This window comes from Oryzias melastigma, linkage group LG19, assembly GCF_002922805.2.
Source record: "Oryzias melastigma strain HK-1 linkage group LG19, ASM292280v2, whole genome shotgun sequence".
Classification (NCBI taxonomy): domain Eukaryota; kingdom Metazoa; phylum Chordata; class Actinopteri; order Beloniformes; family Adrianichthyidae; genus Oryzias; species Oryzias melastigma.
The window spans coordinates 21,710,822-21,727,800 of NC_050530.1; the positions used below are offsets into that span (position 1 = coordinate 21,710,822).

Genomic DNA, 16,979 nt, shown 5'->3' on the forward strand with positions numbered 1-16,979 from the left:
TTTGTTTTCATTTTTTTCTTTAAAATTATATAATTGCTAAACATGGTACAACATAGTGAAAATGAGACATTTTCTCATTAATTGTAGTGATGTAAGTGATCATCTGAAAATTACTGAGATGAATAAAGTGCTGAATATTAATATTTGTGTCCTAGCTTGTTGTCATTGTTGATAATATGGTGAGAAATCAGTGTCTTAACATAGAGGAGAATCATTATTCATTATTAATAATCTATAACTAAAGATAAACTGAGCAAACGTTTTTCAAATGGATATTCCTTTTTAATGAAGTAACTCTCAGTTTCAAAAAGGTCGGTGACCCCTGCTATTGACCATGTATGTGTAGTGTAGGAAGAATACAAACTGAATACTTTTTCAGACTAAATTGGAACGCTTTAATTTTATAACAGTATATAAAAAGTAAACTTGAAGAGAGATAAAACAGCTTATTTCCTCTGTAAAGAGAAAGATTTAACCCCTCACCTTAGAATGCATTGATTTCTGGCGGCTTCATCTCTGACAACAACCACGTCTATGCAGCGGACAGAATGTAGCCGCGTCCAGAGACCTCAGAACTCTAACACAAACTCTCGTGGGAGGTGGTGGTAAAGTTATGTTGATGGCTGAGCGTTTTTTCTATGAATGGAGCAGAATAAAGCTGATTGATCCTCAGTGGCCAACTATCCAGTCTGTATGTGATTTATGGAGTTGGAGAAGGAGTTTAAGATGGTGTCCTGTGGAGGGTTCTCTGTAAGGTCTGCTGAGCCTTACTGAGGACTGTTCGGTCTCTTTGACCATAGCAGGAGCTTCATCCACTAAGTGCTTGTTGGACTCTAGCGGCAGGGCTGCCCTAATGTACTAGTTCTAGTTCGTTACCATTATGAACAGGTACAGCCCAGTAAGGGCCCTAAGAAGGTCTGGTTTGGGGATTTCTTCTCCATTTCTCGCAGATAATGTAGTGGTGTTGGCCTCATTACACCAGATTTACTGGTGGATCTTTGTTCCATCAGTCATGAGCTCTGGATCATGTCTGATAGAACGAGGTCCAGCGCACAAGCAGCCAAAATGAGCTTCCTCTGTATAGGGTGACTGGGTGCTCCTGTAGAGAAAGGGGGTGTAGCTCAGGGACTCAGATTAAGTTCAGAGTCCATATCAAGAAAAGCCAGCTGAAGTAGCTTGGGGGTCTGGTCCCAAAATCGTATGCAATATCTTGTGCATCTCATGCTCGGGAATTTTTTTCTGGGTGCTCCATCCAAAAACATGTGTAAGAGGTTAATTGGTGAGTCTAAATTTCTCCAAGGTGTGAATGTAATTGGTTTGATGTCTCTGTATGGTCCTACGACTGATTGGTGACTTGTCCAGGGTGTACTCTGTTTTCTCCTATTAGTGTCTTAAAATGAACTTTTTAAAATGAGTCAAAACACTTTAACTGTAAAGCAAATGATACACCTGTTAGCAAACGTTGTTCTGCTCCAGATGTGTCTTTTTACAACTAATCTCTGCACACAGATCCCATTAGCATTGAAACTTTTATCCTGAGAATTAAACAAAATCATACCTATTTATTCTCAAAAGAAAGTTTTATTCAATAAGCATAATTCCAGTTAATAGAAACAACATAGAAGCTCTAAACATCAGCACTTAAAAACACACACTAAAGAAGTGAAACAATAAAGCCAACAACTGTAGAACTGAAAAGCATAGACTCAACTCGGCTGAGGTCCAAGACCAATCACAGCACCGCTCAGTAATCAAGCACTGCTGCTCTGTATTTTCCACTGTATTCACCCCTGAGATGTTGGAGTCGTGAGTGTCCAGCAGAGGGAGACAGAACTCTGATGACATCTTCCTGATCACAGTGAGGGATGCTGGGAAAAGAGCAGGAGGAGGAGGAAGAGAGAAGGATGAGAAAGAGGAGGAAGAGATGACGCCACCAGAGGCTGCAGAGATGCTAACAGCTCCGACAAACACAAAACCCTGAAGGAGTGTTAACAGCATCCACAGACAGAGAGACAGGCAGACAGACAGGCAGGCTGACAGACAGACAGCGGAAGAGGTTGATGCTGACAGCTCTTGCACACACACACAGCTGCATTGCAGCTAGCTACTCCTGGTATGCTGTTGAGAGAAGGCTAATCTGCTGACACACAAACACACACACACGAAGCAATGTGGCGCCCACAACTCCTGATTGGACAGTAAGTGATTCATCTGAGAGTGTGTGCGTCTGTGTGCACGCGCCTGTGTGTGTCTGCCCAGTTTGACTGCAGATGCTGCTGTGTGTGAGGCGATGAGTGCAGCTCCTGCAGGTTGATGCTGTCATAGACAGTCATGCACTCACCTGTCTCTGGGTCACATGATCATACCTCATGCGGTTTCAGGTGAAGCAGCAGGTATGCTCACAGCTCATGGCTGCACATGTGCACGTGTGTGCTCTCACATATGCGTGTGTTTTTAGTTCGTGCGTGAACAGGTCCAGATGTAGTCACAGCCCAGATTCATGCACAGCTCACTGAGGGGGCGGGGCCCACAGCTGGGAACATGTCAAAGCGTGGAGCGGGAGGGCGGGGCAAGGGAGAGCGCCCGGACACCATGGCATCCCTTCAGGCAGCGAATGAAGAGTTAAGAGCAAAACTAACGGACATCCAGATTGAACTGCAGCAGGAAAAGAACAAGGTTAGGACTACAACTCCCACTGCACACACTGGACCCCACTGCAGCTCCATCACCCCCTATCCTGTCTGATTGTCTAAGGTGAGCCGTCTGGAGAGGGAGAAGAGTCAAGAGCTCAAAGCAGAGCATCACCGTGCAACGGTGACTGTGACAGAACTCAAGACTAAACTCCACGAGGAGAAGCAGAGAGAGCTGGCAGTTACCAGGGAGACCTTACTGAGGCAACACGAGATGGAGCTGATGAGGGTCATCAAGATCAAAGATGGAGAGATCCAGCGGCTGAACGGCCTGGTGCTAACGCTACGAGACGGATCCACAGACAAGGTGACTCTGCATCCATCCATCTGTCTGTCCATCCATCCATCCATCTGTCCATTCATCCATCTGTCCATCCATCCATCCATCCATCCATCCATCCATCCATCTGTCTGTCCATCCATCCATCCATCCATCCATCTGTCCATCCATCCATCCATCCATCCATCCATCCATCTGTCTGTCCATCCATCCATCCATCCATCCATCCATCCATCCATCCATCTATCCATCTGTCCATCCATCCATCTATCCATCTGTCCATCCATCCATCATCCATCTGTCTGTCCATCCATCATCCATCTGTCTGTCCATCCATCCGTCCATCTGTCTGTCCATCCATCCGTCCATCTGTCTGTCCATCCATCCGTCCATCTCTCCATCCATCCATCCATCATCCCTCCATCCGTCCATCCATCCATCCATCCATCTATCCATCCATCCATCCATCCATCCATCCATCTGTCCATCATCCATCCATCCATCCGTCCATCTATCTGTCTGTCCATCATCCATCCATCCATCCGTCCATCTATCTGTCTGCCCATCATCCATCCATCCATCCATCCATCTATCTGTCTGTCCATCCATCATCCATCATCCATCCATCCGTCCATCTGTCCATCCATCCATCCATCCATTATCCATCCATCATCCATACTAAATTCTGAGTTTTACACATTTTTTTTAATCCAGGCTTTACACTGTTTAATGATGCTGAGTTAGTCCTTTGTACTAAAGAAGGTCTTTGAGGTAAACTGCCAGCTGTGTCACCCGATTCGCTGCTCAGGTGAGGAGCTCCCTGATGGCCGAGGTGGAAGACTCCAGGAGGAGCTGGGAGGCAGAGCGAGTTCGTCTGCAGCAGGAGGTTCAGGAGCTGCGAGCAGCAAAGAAGAGCACAGAAGAAGTGCTGACATTGGCTCAGCAGGCTTGCCAGGCCCGTACAGCGGAGCTCCGGTCAGCCCACAACCAGCACCAAGAAGAGCTCAACCGGACCAAGCGGGACTGTGAGAGAGAGATCCGCCGACTGGTAGGAGCTGTTCACGTTAGATTGATCTCCAATAAACTAACGGTTCGTGCAGTCTGCTGGACTGAAAATCAGGGCCATGCTAAGAGTTTTTCATGTGTTTTTAGGGCTTTCTACAAGCCACACAAGATAGTTAAAAAGCATAAAATGAATGTTGGAGCCAATCCAACAAAACTGTTGGAGATCAGGAGGTTCTTCCAGATGACTGGACGTCTAAAGTGATCAGGAAGACTAAGAGGAAAGTACCTGGTTTGTCATCTGGAATGAGGAGAGCAGATCAGGAGATTTGGTGGTGAAATTAAGAAGTTATGGAATATATTAAGAAGAAGAGGTTAGCTAAGAAAAATTGGACATTGAGAGGATGAGAAGATGGTCCTCGTCTGCTGTTGTCTGTCCTGAGGTGGAGGGGAAAAGGATGGACAGCAGGTTAGGATGATCAACGACAGAGATGGAAATGTGTTGTCAGGTTCTACAAGAGTGATGGAAAGATGGAAGGAGAACTTTGAAGAGCTGATGAATGAGGAGCATGTTAGAGAACACAGAGAAGAGACAGATGTGGTGGAGCAGGAAGTAGCAAAGATCAGTGAGGATGAAGTGAGGAAGACATAAAGATGAAGATGAAGAGTGAAAAGAAAGGCAGTCGGTCCTGAAAAGACACCTGTGGAGGTATGAGTTCAGGAGAGGTGACAGGGTTTCTGTCTGGATGTCAGAGGAAAAAGAAGAAATGTTCTGGTTCCATTCTTAAGAAGAACGGTGGAGATGTTCAGAGAAACTACAGAGGAATAAACTTGAAGGGCCATAATGAAGTTATAGGAAAAAGAAGTGGAGAATGAACTGAAGACAGAAATGAACACATTTGTGAGCAACAGTTTTGTTTCAAGCAGAGGAAGAGAATACCAGATCCAATATTAGCTTTGAGAAGAACAGAGAAGGTCAGTAGGATCTGCTTTGTGTCTTTGTGGATCTAGAAAAAGTCTATGACAGGATCCAGAGAGGAAATAGAAACAGTTCTGAAACAAAACCCTGCAGCCACAACACATTTCTTTAGAACGAGTGATAGGATAAAAACCCTCAAATGTCTAATTCTCCGTATGGTTTGTCCAGCCTTGTAAAACTGTACCTAGAGTAAGGGTGTCAGAATCCAGGCCCCGGGGCCAAGGTCCATGTTTTCCAACCAACCTCCTTGATGGCTAAACACACCTGATCCAGGTAATCAGCAACAGATAGGATTTCTGGAAAACCAGCAGGAGGCTGATCCTTTGACACCTCTGACCTTGAGGAACAACAGTCCCACCTCAGTCCAAGAGTTGCTTAAGAAACCTCCAGACCTGAAAGGCCACACTGAGCTTAGTAGGCAGAGGACACACGTTTAATATTGGGGTTCAGATAGACCAATTTTAAAAGCTCCAGAAACTCAATTTTGGTCTTTTTTATACTAGTTTTATGGTTTTCCTTAAAATATAATTACGACAGAGATCCTTCTCAAAATAAGAAAGAGCACCAAGCCCAGACAGGGCAAGAACACAGACACAGAGCGCACTCAGATGAAGAAAGCTGGATGGGATTCAGGCAGGCATAGATCAGAACTGCAGCAAAACTGACAACTTTCTGGCAAAGATCAGCCAGAGATCAGAACATTAAACAAGAAAGGAAACGGGTGATGGAGCCGTGACAGACTCAAGGAAAAGTACTGTTCTGTACCAGAGTTCAGCAGACCTGCATCCCCGTACTCATGTGCCAGCAGGTGGTTCTGGTGTGACTGGGAAATTAGTGAGGTAGAGCAGCTGATTCAAACACCAGACGAACTGGAACTCTATGTATTTATACTGACATGGAATTGAAAGCAGTGAACTTATAGAGCTCTGCACTAATGTGAAGATTCAGAAGTAGAAATATAGAATCTGGGAACATTCTGATCTGAATGGAGATAATAGACAACTTCCAAGACCTCCAACTCAGGAGTGACAAAGTGATAGGCTCCCAGCCAATCAAATTCAAGCAGCATGAAAACCAGCCAATCTCCAAACCCTTCCCCTGAGCCGCGAGTCTGTGTCTATCTTGTTCTAATCTGCTTGGATTTTCTCTGAACCTCATATCTGCTGCCTCCACATTTGTCCCGCCCCCCACAGACTATCAGAAACACTGATGGAGAACCACATAGAACGTGACTATTCCAGCCTTCTGCAGTCTGAACTATGATGGAGAGGAGAGAATATTCATTGGTTTAACAGTGATTCACTTTTTATTTCTTCATTTATTATTACTATTTTTCTTCTGTACATTTTTTTTCGCTATAGCTTTTCAGCTTTTTCAGTTATTAAAATATTCAGCTCTTTTCATGCTAGCTTTTTCAACTGTTTTGGCAGTTACTAGGGATTTCTAGGCTAATTTGAAGTTCAGCTAAAATTTCAGCTATATGCTAGCTAATTTGGCTAATTTAGTTTTTTTCAGTTTTTTAGGCTAATTTGGCATTTCGACAATATTTTAGCTAGCTTTCCGCTTCAGTGTTTTCAGCTTCTGCGTTTTTAGTTGTCAATTTCAGCATCTTCAGCTATCAGCACTAGCATCTTCATCGACCACATTCATCTTACAGCAAGCATTCACACTAGCTTTATTGCAGGTAATGCTATATATCTAGTTTTTAAAATGTTTTGGTATTAATTTTTTCACTGAAGAGTACAGAAATGAATTATTTTAAATTTGTTTATGTGTATTTCTGGAAAACTGTAAATGTTTACGTTTAGGCTGTGATTGTTACACTTTTTCTGTTATCCTACAAACCGACCCCGGCCCCCCATCAGAGAAGAAAACAGTTAAGAAAAAGTTGGGGGACCCCTGCTCTAACCAACTCGTACACCTGCTGGGATCTTCTAGTATCACTTTGTAACTTGACCTTTTAACCCTTCATGTGTTAAATCCCACTCACATCTGACTGACTGATCATCTAAAGACAGATGTTGTGTGACTAACCCCTTCTCTAACTGCTTTCCCTATCTGTCTGTCTGTCTATCTGTCTGTCTGTCTGTCTTTGACCTGTCTGTGTACAGATGGATGAGATAAAGCTGAAGGACAGAGCTGTCAGTGTTTTGGATAAAGCCCTGGGGCTGCAGGCGGGTCACGCCCACCGCCTCCAGCTGCAGACTCAGGCTGCTGAGCAGCAAATTGCAGCCCTCAGAGATGCTCAGAGAGCCAGGCTAAACCAGTGCACCAGTAGCCCCTCACCTAACAATTCTCCCTCAATTGTAAGCCCCACCATCTCTTCAGGAAAATATTGCATAGTTTGTTTTTCATGAATAGTAAAGCTGTAGCTCACTGGATGCAGAAACTAGCTGACTGAAAAGCTGCTGATTCAGGGAGACCTCATAGTCTTCATGCACATATGCTCACGTGCAAATCACCCAACCCAGAGCTGTGAAGGGACTGCAACCATCAGAGGTTAAGAAAAACAATAGCAATGCAATTGTAGCATTTATGTGACTGAAATTTTCATCTGGAAAAGCTCCAAATGTGTGAGCAGACTGGGCAGATGAAACTGTTGCTCTGAGTTTTGCTGGATTATCTCAGCAAATCAGTTGCAGTCAGGAATGGTGGAGCAGGACCCAGAGGGGAGGAAAGACAACTGAAAAACACAAGACGTGGCAGCTCAGTGAGAAAACGGTCAATGACATGACAGAAAACAGGAATTTAAACACAGACTTACCAGAGGAGAGACAGCTAACAACAATCAAGGATCAACCCGCTGCAGAAAGAGGAATCAAAACCTGGCTTTAACCCTTTAACTGTCTGCTCAACCAAATGGTGGGGAACATTTAGAAAACATGTTTTCTAAAAACACAACAATATTTAAAAATATTGATTGTGTGTATGACTTCCCAAGGAACGTTTTTAGGAAAACATTTTTTTATTAGTATCTGGTGCACAACAGTTATTAACCAGAATTTTTTTTCTAAAAATTGAAGTAAAAAAAAAATCTGGATAACCGTCTATGTATTTTTAGGTACATATTTTTTAACTTTTTTTTAATTATTATTCGATGTCTCTTTGGGGGCTCCGTACCAAGGGAGTAAACAGCAGAAAACAAATAACTTTTTGGTGATTTTTTTTGTTTTTGTTTTTGTTTTTTGGGTAGTTAAAGGCTTAAAAAAAGATGTGAACCAGGATGTCAGCCATCAAACTATAATCTAGAAATAGGATTATTGCATCCTGGTCACATAGACAGTTGTTGCATTAAAAACACTGGTAATGATGGTGAACACCTTCTCTGTCCTTCAGAGATCCTGCCAGTCTGTCCATGTAAGAACAACAGCACCACACCTCCATCCTCCCCACCTGGAGCATGTATCAAACATTGCCTGCTGCTGTTGTGTCTGCTTCCCTCCCTGCACTAACTATCCTGGAGAAACAGCCTTTTGACGCTGCACCAAGAGATGGTTTTGGTTTCATCTGGGAACGTCATCAACCTGATATCATGACAACTAACTGCTCATTTGAGTGTAGACATCTCTCTGTTTGCCTGTGTGGTCATGTGATGAGCTGCTGACCCCTCCCCTCCCCCACATTCCTGCTTAGTTAAAACCGGGTCTAATAACAGCGTAAAGATTCAGGTGTGTCAGGCTACCTGTCAGTTTATTTTGAGTTGATTTGAAGACAGTTTTCAGCTCAATTAGAGAAAATAAATGAAAAAAACAGTAAACTATTACATGCAGGCATCAGATCCTCCAACAGACAGGCAAAACTACCAGACAGTATTTAGTAAACCCAGGTGCTCCTCCTCTTCAGGGCTCACAAGGCCATGACCAAACAGGTAACAGCTTCTCAGAGAGATTTGTAACCGGAAAATCCATGTAGAAGTGAGCTGTGAAAGGACTCTGTACCCATGCAGGCCTCTTAATGTCTCTGACAGCTGCATACACTTGATATTATAATTTTCTCTTTTCATTTAACCTGTTCTGTGTCTGAAGCTTTCATTAAATGTTTGGTGGTTTGCAGTCGCAGGAGGATCGCGACATGCGCCGCTTTCAGCTGAAGATTGCTGAGCTGAGCGCTGTCATCAGGAAGCTTGAAGATCGCAACGCTCTGCTGTCCGAGGAACGCAACGAGTTGGTACGCCAATGTTGGACCTCTTAAACAACCAAACCAGTTCAAGCGTAACCTGACTTGGTTCTATGTACAGAAATCAGGTTTTTAGGCTATCAATATTTTACACATTTGTTTAATACATATATTTTTCCACATATTTGCCTTCTGTATGCATAGTTTAAAGTACATGTACATAGGCCTACATGTGTTATTTTTTTTCTCGAGTAGAATATTTTAGGATGAATCCGTTTTCTGTTTTTCCATTAGCTAAAGCGCCTACGGGAGACAGAAAGTCAGTTTCTTCCCCTTTTGGACAAAAACAAACGTCTGAGCAGGAAAAATGAAGAGCTGGCGCTTGCACTACGACGTCTCGACAACAAACTTCGATTTGTTACCCAGGAAAACATGGAGATGGTAACTATGGTAACTGAACTCAACTTAACATTGACACTCAGCATGTAAAACCTTTTTCTAGTCAATCCTGATAGAAGTTCAGAAGTTCCTTAAAGATTTCCAACAGGAAGAATTTGATTTGTATAACTTGAACTCCATAAGTTTAGAATGAAACATCTACTCAAGTTTATCTGGGACATCTTGACTACACTGATGCTACCAGAGCTGCTGATGCTGTCGTAGTTACAACCTTGTTTGTTGTGGTCACAGAGAAGGCCAAGCTCTCTTAATGACCTGGACCGCAGCCAGTCTACCAGTTACCATGGTTACAGCCAAGATGAGAGAGAGATGGAATTTCTGAGGTTACAGGTGATTGAGCAGCAGCACGTCATCGACAACCTATCGAAGGTACAGTGGGGTCTGGAGTACAAGGGGGTCTGGGGTACAGGGGGGTTTGGAGTACGGGGGGTCTGCAACTGGTCAAAACCTGAGTGAAAGTCTGTTTGTGTTTTTAGGCTCTGGAGACAGCTGGCTACGTAAAGACTGTAATTGTAAGTAAGATATGCTAAGAAAGGACTCACAGTGTGGAACAGGAAGTCATGTGACCTTTGTGTTTATCTCCAGGAGAGAGACATGCTTCTGCGACACAGACGGCAAGAGTCCGTGAGGAGGAGGAGGAGCTTCAGAGCGTGCAGGGTGAGTTTGGGAGAATGCACCAGCACTAGTGTTTGGCCTCAATGAAACGTCTACATCTCTTTAGATTAGATCACATGGTTAAGGTCCAGTCAGCCCAAGATCCTCTCCCTGGCCAATTCTTCCAGCTTCATAACCCTTGTGCTATCCTAGGCACAATTACATTAAAAATGGGATCATCTGAAGCCCCGTTTTCTAGCTCAGCTTTCACCATGATGGAGTCACACGATGAGCGCCTGAGAGCGGACACCACACCAACCTGCCCGTACATGTCAGACTCCAATCTTGCCAAACTAATGAACAACATCCCAAAATATTGTTCTTGTTAAACTCCTCCACCTGTGACAGGAGTACTCCACCCACCTAGAAGGGACAAACTAGCTTTCTCCGGTCAAGAACCATGACCTTAGACTTGGTGGTGTTAACCCTGATCTGGCTTACATTGGCTGCCAACCGCTCCAATGCATGTTGGAGGTCCTGGATCGATGAGGCCAACAGGACAACATCATCTGCAAAGAACGGAACTAAAATCCTGTTTTCCCCAAACCAGACCCCTCCAAATAGATAATGAACAGAATAGATGATAGGGAGCAGCCCTGCCAGGGTCCAACATCCACCAGGTACAGGTCCTAGGTACTGTGGACCTCTCTATACCGTTTGTACGGTTACAGCATAAATAATCAGTACATTTTAATACAGATTTCTGTGTAACCCCTCTAAAGAAACCTCGAGCAGAACCAGACTCAGTAAGAGTGACCATTTGGTGTGACGAGTTAGGGTCTGATGGGACAGGAAAGAGACTGACAAACATGAAAGTACCGGGACATCTGTTTCAACATAAGCAGGCAGGGCAGTATCTGCACTGAGGAGAAGTACAAAATCCCAGAAAAATCTGTTATAGGATAAATGAATGTCATACACCAATGAAACATTTTTCTACTTTGCTTTAAGGCCCAAAGACTTGACAGACACAGCCCCATTCACCCATGAACACACATATTCACAAACTTTGCTGCTGAACACTGGTACCAACCTATAACCACCAGAGCTGATGTGTGGTTCTATGTCTTGTCCAAGGACACCTAAACATATGGGCAGGTAAGGTGGGAACAGTACCTGCAACATTAGGGTCAGAGTTTGACCGCTCAGCCTCTGCACCAGAGTCACTTGTAGGAGGTGTTGTAGCAGTTGAGGACCAGGAAGCTTGGCTCAAACCTACGCATGCCATCCTTCATCATTGGCTTAACTAAAAAGGAAGGTTTTAAATCTTAAAGACAGAAATGGTGTCTCCCTATTGAATTGAAACAGGCAGTTATTCAACAAAGGAGGAGCGACTGCTGGAGGCTCTGCCCCCCCTTTAAGCTTTATCCAAACAGTTTGTGTCCAAAAGCTAAGTGTTCTGTCTGGAAAATACAGAAATATAAAAAAATATAAATGTTTAAAGCTTTACATATTTGTTAAAAACTCTAAAGATATATTTTGCTCTTAACAGCAACCATTAAAGAAAGGCTAAAAGTGGTGAAGTATTATCTCTCCTATAGTTTACAGTAAAGCCCACGTAAAGGTCCGCCATCAACCTAAGAGCAATCAGCATCTTCCTAGACTAGAGAGGACAGACCTGCTGGGTTGCAGCTGCAACACTTTGTTGCAGTTCAGATGTGTCAATCGTATGAGTGTTTGTGTGCAGGTCATAGAGACATTTTACGGTTACGATGAAGAGGCGTCAGTAGATTCTGATGGATCGTCTTTGTCTTTTCACACTGATAAAACTCCAGACACGGAGCCGGACGAGGTGAGTGCAGAGCAAAACACAATCCTTCAAACACAATTCTGCCTGAACCAAACATGCAGACACAAGCACAGAGGTTGCTTTCTCCAAATGACTGCTTCAGGGGTGTGCACGTGAAGACGCAGAGCTGCGTTACCGACAGCTGACTCAAGAGTACCAGGCATTGCAACGAGCGTATGCACTACTGACTGAAACAAGTGGAGGCCCATGTGACCCGGAGAAAGAGATCAAGGTGATTTAACCTTTTAGCAAGGCAGTACCAGAAAAAAAATGTTTGGTCTCTGAACTTAACTTTGTTTTGTGCATTTCAGACAAGAGAGCAGCTGATGAGTGAAATCAGGCGATTTCAGAGTCGAGTGTCTGATCTGGAGTCAGCGCTGACACAACAAGGACTGGTAATACTCAGCCGTGCAGGGAAAATAGTCTACATGCTTCTTGGTTCTGGACTTGCAGAGATTCTAAGAAAACCCAATAACTAAGAGGAGAACATTCAAGTTTCAGAAATGCAAAACTTTCTGAATCAAGGCCTCAGAACCTTTAATTCAATCAACTGTAGCTAACAGAACCAGGCTGTGCGGCCGTCTGTTCACGTCCCTGAACCTCCACCTGTCCGTCGTTGTGTTTCAGGACGTCATGTGGGTGGAGGAAAAGCAGGCACTTTATCGAAGGAATCAAGAGCTGGTGGAGAAGGTGATTTACCAAGCACCACTTCATGTCAACAAAAACTTAAGTAGTTTTTCAAATCTATTCTTCTCTCAAAAGTTGCACTTCTTAATGGAACACACAAGTTGTAGTTGATCTTCTTTATTAGATATGTTTACTTGTGTCCAAAATGCCATCAGGGCTTTGTCATGTGACAAACTGTTGTACTGCAAGAATTGTCAGACGACTAGACCAGAGTGGAACTGACAGAAACTTCTATAAGACGCTCTTCTGTTGAATGACCCTCTGTCTGGTTGGAACTTGTCAGATCCGGCAGATGGAAGCCGAGGAGATGCGGCTGAGAGACGACATCCAAGATATCAGAGACCAGAATGAACTACTGGAGTTTAGGATCTTGGAGTTGGAGGTAAAGCACTTCCATCTCAACTCAATGTCTGACCCATACCAGCACAAGAAGTGGGGAATCTGACACTTTTTCTGTTGGCGTGGAAACCAAGGAGAGAGAGCGCCGCTCACCTGGCCTGAACTTTCAACCGCTACACTTCCCAGAAGGTCTCAGTCCTCTGCAGATCTACTGTGAGGTTGAAGGAGTTACTGTGAGTAGCACCTGAGCACACCTGGATACCACTGAGCACACATCACAGTTTGGCTAAACTCACCTGTGGGGTTGTGTTTTCCTGAAGGACATTGTGATCAGCGAGCTGATGAAGAAGCTGGACATTCTAGGAGATAACGCCGTAAGTGTATGTTGAATTTATTCTGTACGCATATTAGTGCGACAGTCATCAGTGTTTGCTCACCTGATACATGCAGATCATCCCATTTCCCCCCACACTGACAGTGTCAGCAGCTGTGTGGGTCCAGTTTCTTCTGTTCTGAACAACAATGTGGATGTGAGCCTTGAAGCGTTAGCAGTGAAGCAACAGTATAGGGTCTGAATGCAGCAGGTGTGTCTCTCATGTTTCAGAATACCAGGATCATTTATTAACCCAACTTTCTGCTTCCATGCCTCCTGCTTATGGAGCTGCTGTGTGCTTTCTGCTATGCCAATGGTTCATCTCAGAAACTTCAGAGACTTGACGTTCTTGAGATGTTGAATCCACCTAATAAAACATAGTTGTGTCCAAGTATAAAGAGACAGACATCCACAGATATGATCAGACTTCAAGAGGCAGTTCAGATGAGGTGGAGATGTTGGCCTTGCATTGTTCATGTGTGGTTCTCTGGCTTTTGACGTGCTTTTGTCTCTGTAGAATCTGTCCAATGAGGAGCAGGTGGTGGTCATCCACGCCAGGACAGTCCTCACGCTGGCAGAAAAGGTAAGTGACTCACCTTAACACAAACCTTCACATCAACTGAAGACAATAAGAAAGTACCTTCCATTTAAGTAGCACCGTTTGGGGATCAAACTCACAGTTTGTCTCAACATGGGTTATTTATTTTGAACTCCTGTCTGGTCAGTGTTCATCATCAGTTTAGGCTACATCTTAACAGATGTAGATCAATTGGTTTTATCGCTGGAAAAAAAAGTAAAAAGTTGTCCTGAACCAGCAACCCAATGTGTTCTCTACCTGCTGTAGACCTTCAAGAAGAAACCATCTGACGCTCCTTCTCTACTCTCTGTCTCTTAGTGGCTGGAGTCAATTGAAGTCACAAAGACGGCTTTGCAGCAGAAGATGTTGGACATCCAGAATGAGAAGGTAAACACAATAACTGCCGCCTTGACGACTACAAAACAATGCATTGTGGGAAACTGTGTCCACACAGTTCTTGTAGTTCGACGTGAAATAACTGGCGCTAAATAATAAATTTGTTTGGTTTCCCATCTTCATCAAGCTTGTCAAACTCAAATGTGGGGGATAGAACACACATTCGCATGTGTCTTTTTACCAAAAGTAATCCTGTTTTCAATCTCCAAATTCTCCTTATTTCTTAAATCAATGACTCAGGGGTGAACAATCAGCTGGAGGGCATTGAGGCAAACACATCAACATTCTGAAGGGGAAGAAGAGTAGGTGTCTTCCAAAAAGTCCTGCCTAATGCCTGTTAATGTTCTCCAGGATCTGTTCAGGAAGCAGAAAGGATATCTGGATGAGGAGCTTGACTACAGAAAGCAGGCCATGGATCAGGCCCATAAGGTGAGTGTGATCCTCCCCATCATGTTTGGGTTGGTGGGTAGCAGCTGACTCTTACTTGCCCCTTTGACCTCAGAGGATTCTGGAGCTGGAGGCCATGCTGTTTGAGGCTCTGCAGCAGCAGGACGGGTCCAGGACTGGGGAACTGAAGATGGAGGAAGGTCGACTGTCTGACACCCTCACAGAAGAAGAGAGGGAGGGGCTGAAAAAAGCCATGGACCAATGGAAAAGAGCGGTTATGTGTGAGCTCAGAGAGAGAGATGCCCAGATCCTGCGGGAGAGGATGGAGCTGCTGCAGCTCACCCAGCAGGTGATGTTCAAAGGAAATCCCACCGACTTACCCCAGACTCACTGAACACGTTTCACCCTAAAAATTTAGAGTTTTGACATTTTATGTTCCAGAAAATCAGATGAAAATCCAGGATTACAAACGTACTTCGTGTTGTGAAGAAGATTTGTTTGCATGGTTGTTGGTTTTTGAGAATTAGGTTGACAGAAATTAGGCTTCTGAATGTCCTGGATTGTGTGAAAGACTTTCTTCACTCCTCAGAGGCAAACATTGCTTCAAACTTCAGAATCTGTTGGAAATACGCTTCAAAACTTTTGGATCTTTTATGAAGTTTTAGACCACAGAAGCCCTCAAAAGGACTAAACCCTGACTTGTTATTTCTGTTTAGATAGCAGGACATCAGTGCCTCTCCAGCAGCAGTTTGTTATGATCATCATATTTGTGATTCACAGAGAAACAAGGAGCTCGAGGAGTTCATAGAAGCACAGAAACGACAGATCAAAGAGCTGGAGGAGAAGGTAAAGACACATCTGATAAAAGAGAATTCATCTGTGACAATAACAGCACTAATCCATCTGGTCTCTTTTCCAGTTTCTCTTTCTCTTTCTGTTCTTTTCTTTGGCCTTCATCCTCTGGTCCTAAATGCTGCAGGTGAGCTCCACATCCCAGGTAGGATCTCTTCTACCAGGTGTGATCCAGATGTTACTCTCTTATTTTTCTTTTTGGACTGCAGGCCTTCGGGGACCTGCAGCTGAACAACTCTAACCAAACCGGGTGAGCTCAGTTTGGTCTAGACCACATCCTGGAGGGTTCTGAGGGTTCCTAATCAGCCACACCAACTGATGCTTTGTGCCTTCGCCAGTGTTGGAGATGAACTTCTCAGCGGTCTTTGTCACAGATGTGTCTCATCATCCCAGACCACCACTGTGCTGACCAGCAGGGAAAGGAGGGCAGCAAAGGTCAGGCTTCCAACCACAGGAAGTTCTGCTGAGGGAACTCCAGCTCGTGAGCACATCAGGGACCAAAGCAGTGCTGGACGGTGCTCTGAGGGTCCATTTCTCGGACCATCAGGGGTCATCCAGGTCCCTCAGATGTGGGAGGGATTTCCTGCATGCATCAGGACTCTGAGCTCTTATTGGCTGAGTGAAGAAAAATACTAACAGAACATTAAACCAACACGGTTTGTTTTCTTACTGAAGACTGAAGGAGGAAACATCAGGAGATACCTGCTAGTGTCACTGAAAAATACCCAAAACGTGGTTCTGAACATTCAACTCGTGAAGGTGCTACTTCATCTTGATTCAAGTTTATACAAAGGCCAAACAGAGTCACGAGATCTACAGCTACCAGGTTTAGAGGATCATGGCTCACAAGGTCCGGAAGTTTCCTTTCACCTTGAGAACATTCAGATGACCTGGGTTCATGCAGGTCCGTGTGGAGGATGCAGGAGAATTTGACAGCCCTAACAGGATCCACTTACTGATAAACTATCATCTGGGATTTTCTTTTCCATCACCTGGATCCTTTTGTGGATCTTTTTACCCCAAAGTGGACCAACATTCTGACACCCCAGAACCCCCCAAGAGGAGTAAAACTGTGTCATTGCTGTTTGATGTCCCACACCTGTCATGATGGGTTAAGCTCCTCTTCAGGTCCATGAGGTCCGACGGGACCTCCTGAACCAGCAGAGGGCAGCTGTGTCGTCTGCTCTTTGTCTGAGCTCTGCTTTTGCTGTGTCCTCTATGTTCAAAGGTGGATACTGATGATGGACTTTTTATTCCAGATGATATTTTTCTATGCCTGCTGTGAGTTAACATGTGAGGAGATGGACGTTCATCTTATTAAAGCTGCTGAAATGTGGGCGGAGTTTGTGGTTCTTCAGCACCAGGTGCTGTTTCTTCCTGATGTAAACCTCCAGCTGAA

At 44.3% G+C, this 16,979-nt stretch overlaps 1 protein-coding gene across 5 annotated transcripts; it reads left to right on the forward strand.

Moving 5' to 3' along the window:
* Positions 1-1,878: 1,878 nt before the first annotated feature.
* Positions 1,879-16,916, forward strand: jakmip3 (Janus kinase and microtubule interacting protein 3). 5 transcript variants are annotated; one of them, XR_002920602.2, is made up of 24 exons: positions 1,879-2,676; positions 2,755-2,997; positions 3,779-4,018; positions 7,063-7,257; positions 9,005-9,118; positions 9,362-9,517; positions 9,758-9,895; positions 10,003-10,038; positions 10,112-10,183; positions 11,868-11,972; positions 12,073-12,201; positions 12,281-12,364; positions 12,597-12,659; positions 12,940-13,038; positions 13,130-13,228; positions 13,316-13,375; positions 13,886-13,951; positions 14,264-14,332; positions 14,693-14,770; positions 14,844-15,077; positions 15,509-15,574; positions 15,648-15,707; positions 15,790-15,830; positions 15,919-16,916. XR_002920602.2 is itself a non-coding variant. In XM_024284802.2 (24 exons), the coding sequence occupies exons 2-23, from the start codon at positions 2,542-2,544 to the stop codon at positions 15,696-15,698; spliced, it is 2,532 nt and encodes an 843-aa protein (XP_024140570.1). In that variant the 5' UTR covers positions 1,879-2,198; positions 2,459-2,541; the 3' UTR covers positions 15,699-15,707; positions 15,790-16,916. The 5 variants fall into 5 exon arrangements, 4 of the variants coding, with proteins under 4 accessions (XP_024140570.1, XP_024140572.1, XP_024140573.1 ...); XM_024284802.2 differs by having other exon boundaries at positions 1,879-2,198; positions 2,459-2,676; positions 15,790-16,916; XM_024284804.2 differs by having other exon boundaries at positions 13,316-13,369; positions 15,790-16,916.
* The last annotated feature ends 63 nt before the right edge of the window (positions 16,917-16,979 follow it).

What these genes read in the sequence shown, in the direction of transcription:
- jakmip3 (XM_024284802.2), top strand. Translation starts at nt 2,542, where the DNA reads ATGTCAAAGCGTGGAGCGGGAGGGCGGGGCAAGGGAGAGCGCCCGGAC. An exon ending in GCTACGTAAAGACTGTAATT is followed by an intron (nt 10,039 to 10,111) that starts GTAAGTAAGATA and finishes GTTTATCTCCAG; the next exon opens with GAGAGAGACATGCTTCTGCG. An exon ending in CCATGGATCAGGCCCATAAG is followed by an intron (nt 14,771 to 14,843) that starts GTGAGTGTGATC and finishes CTTTGACCTCAG; the next exon opens with AGGATTCTGGAGCTGGAGGC.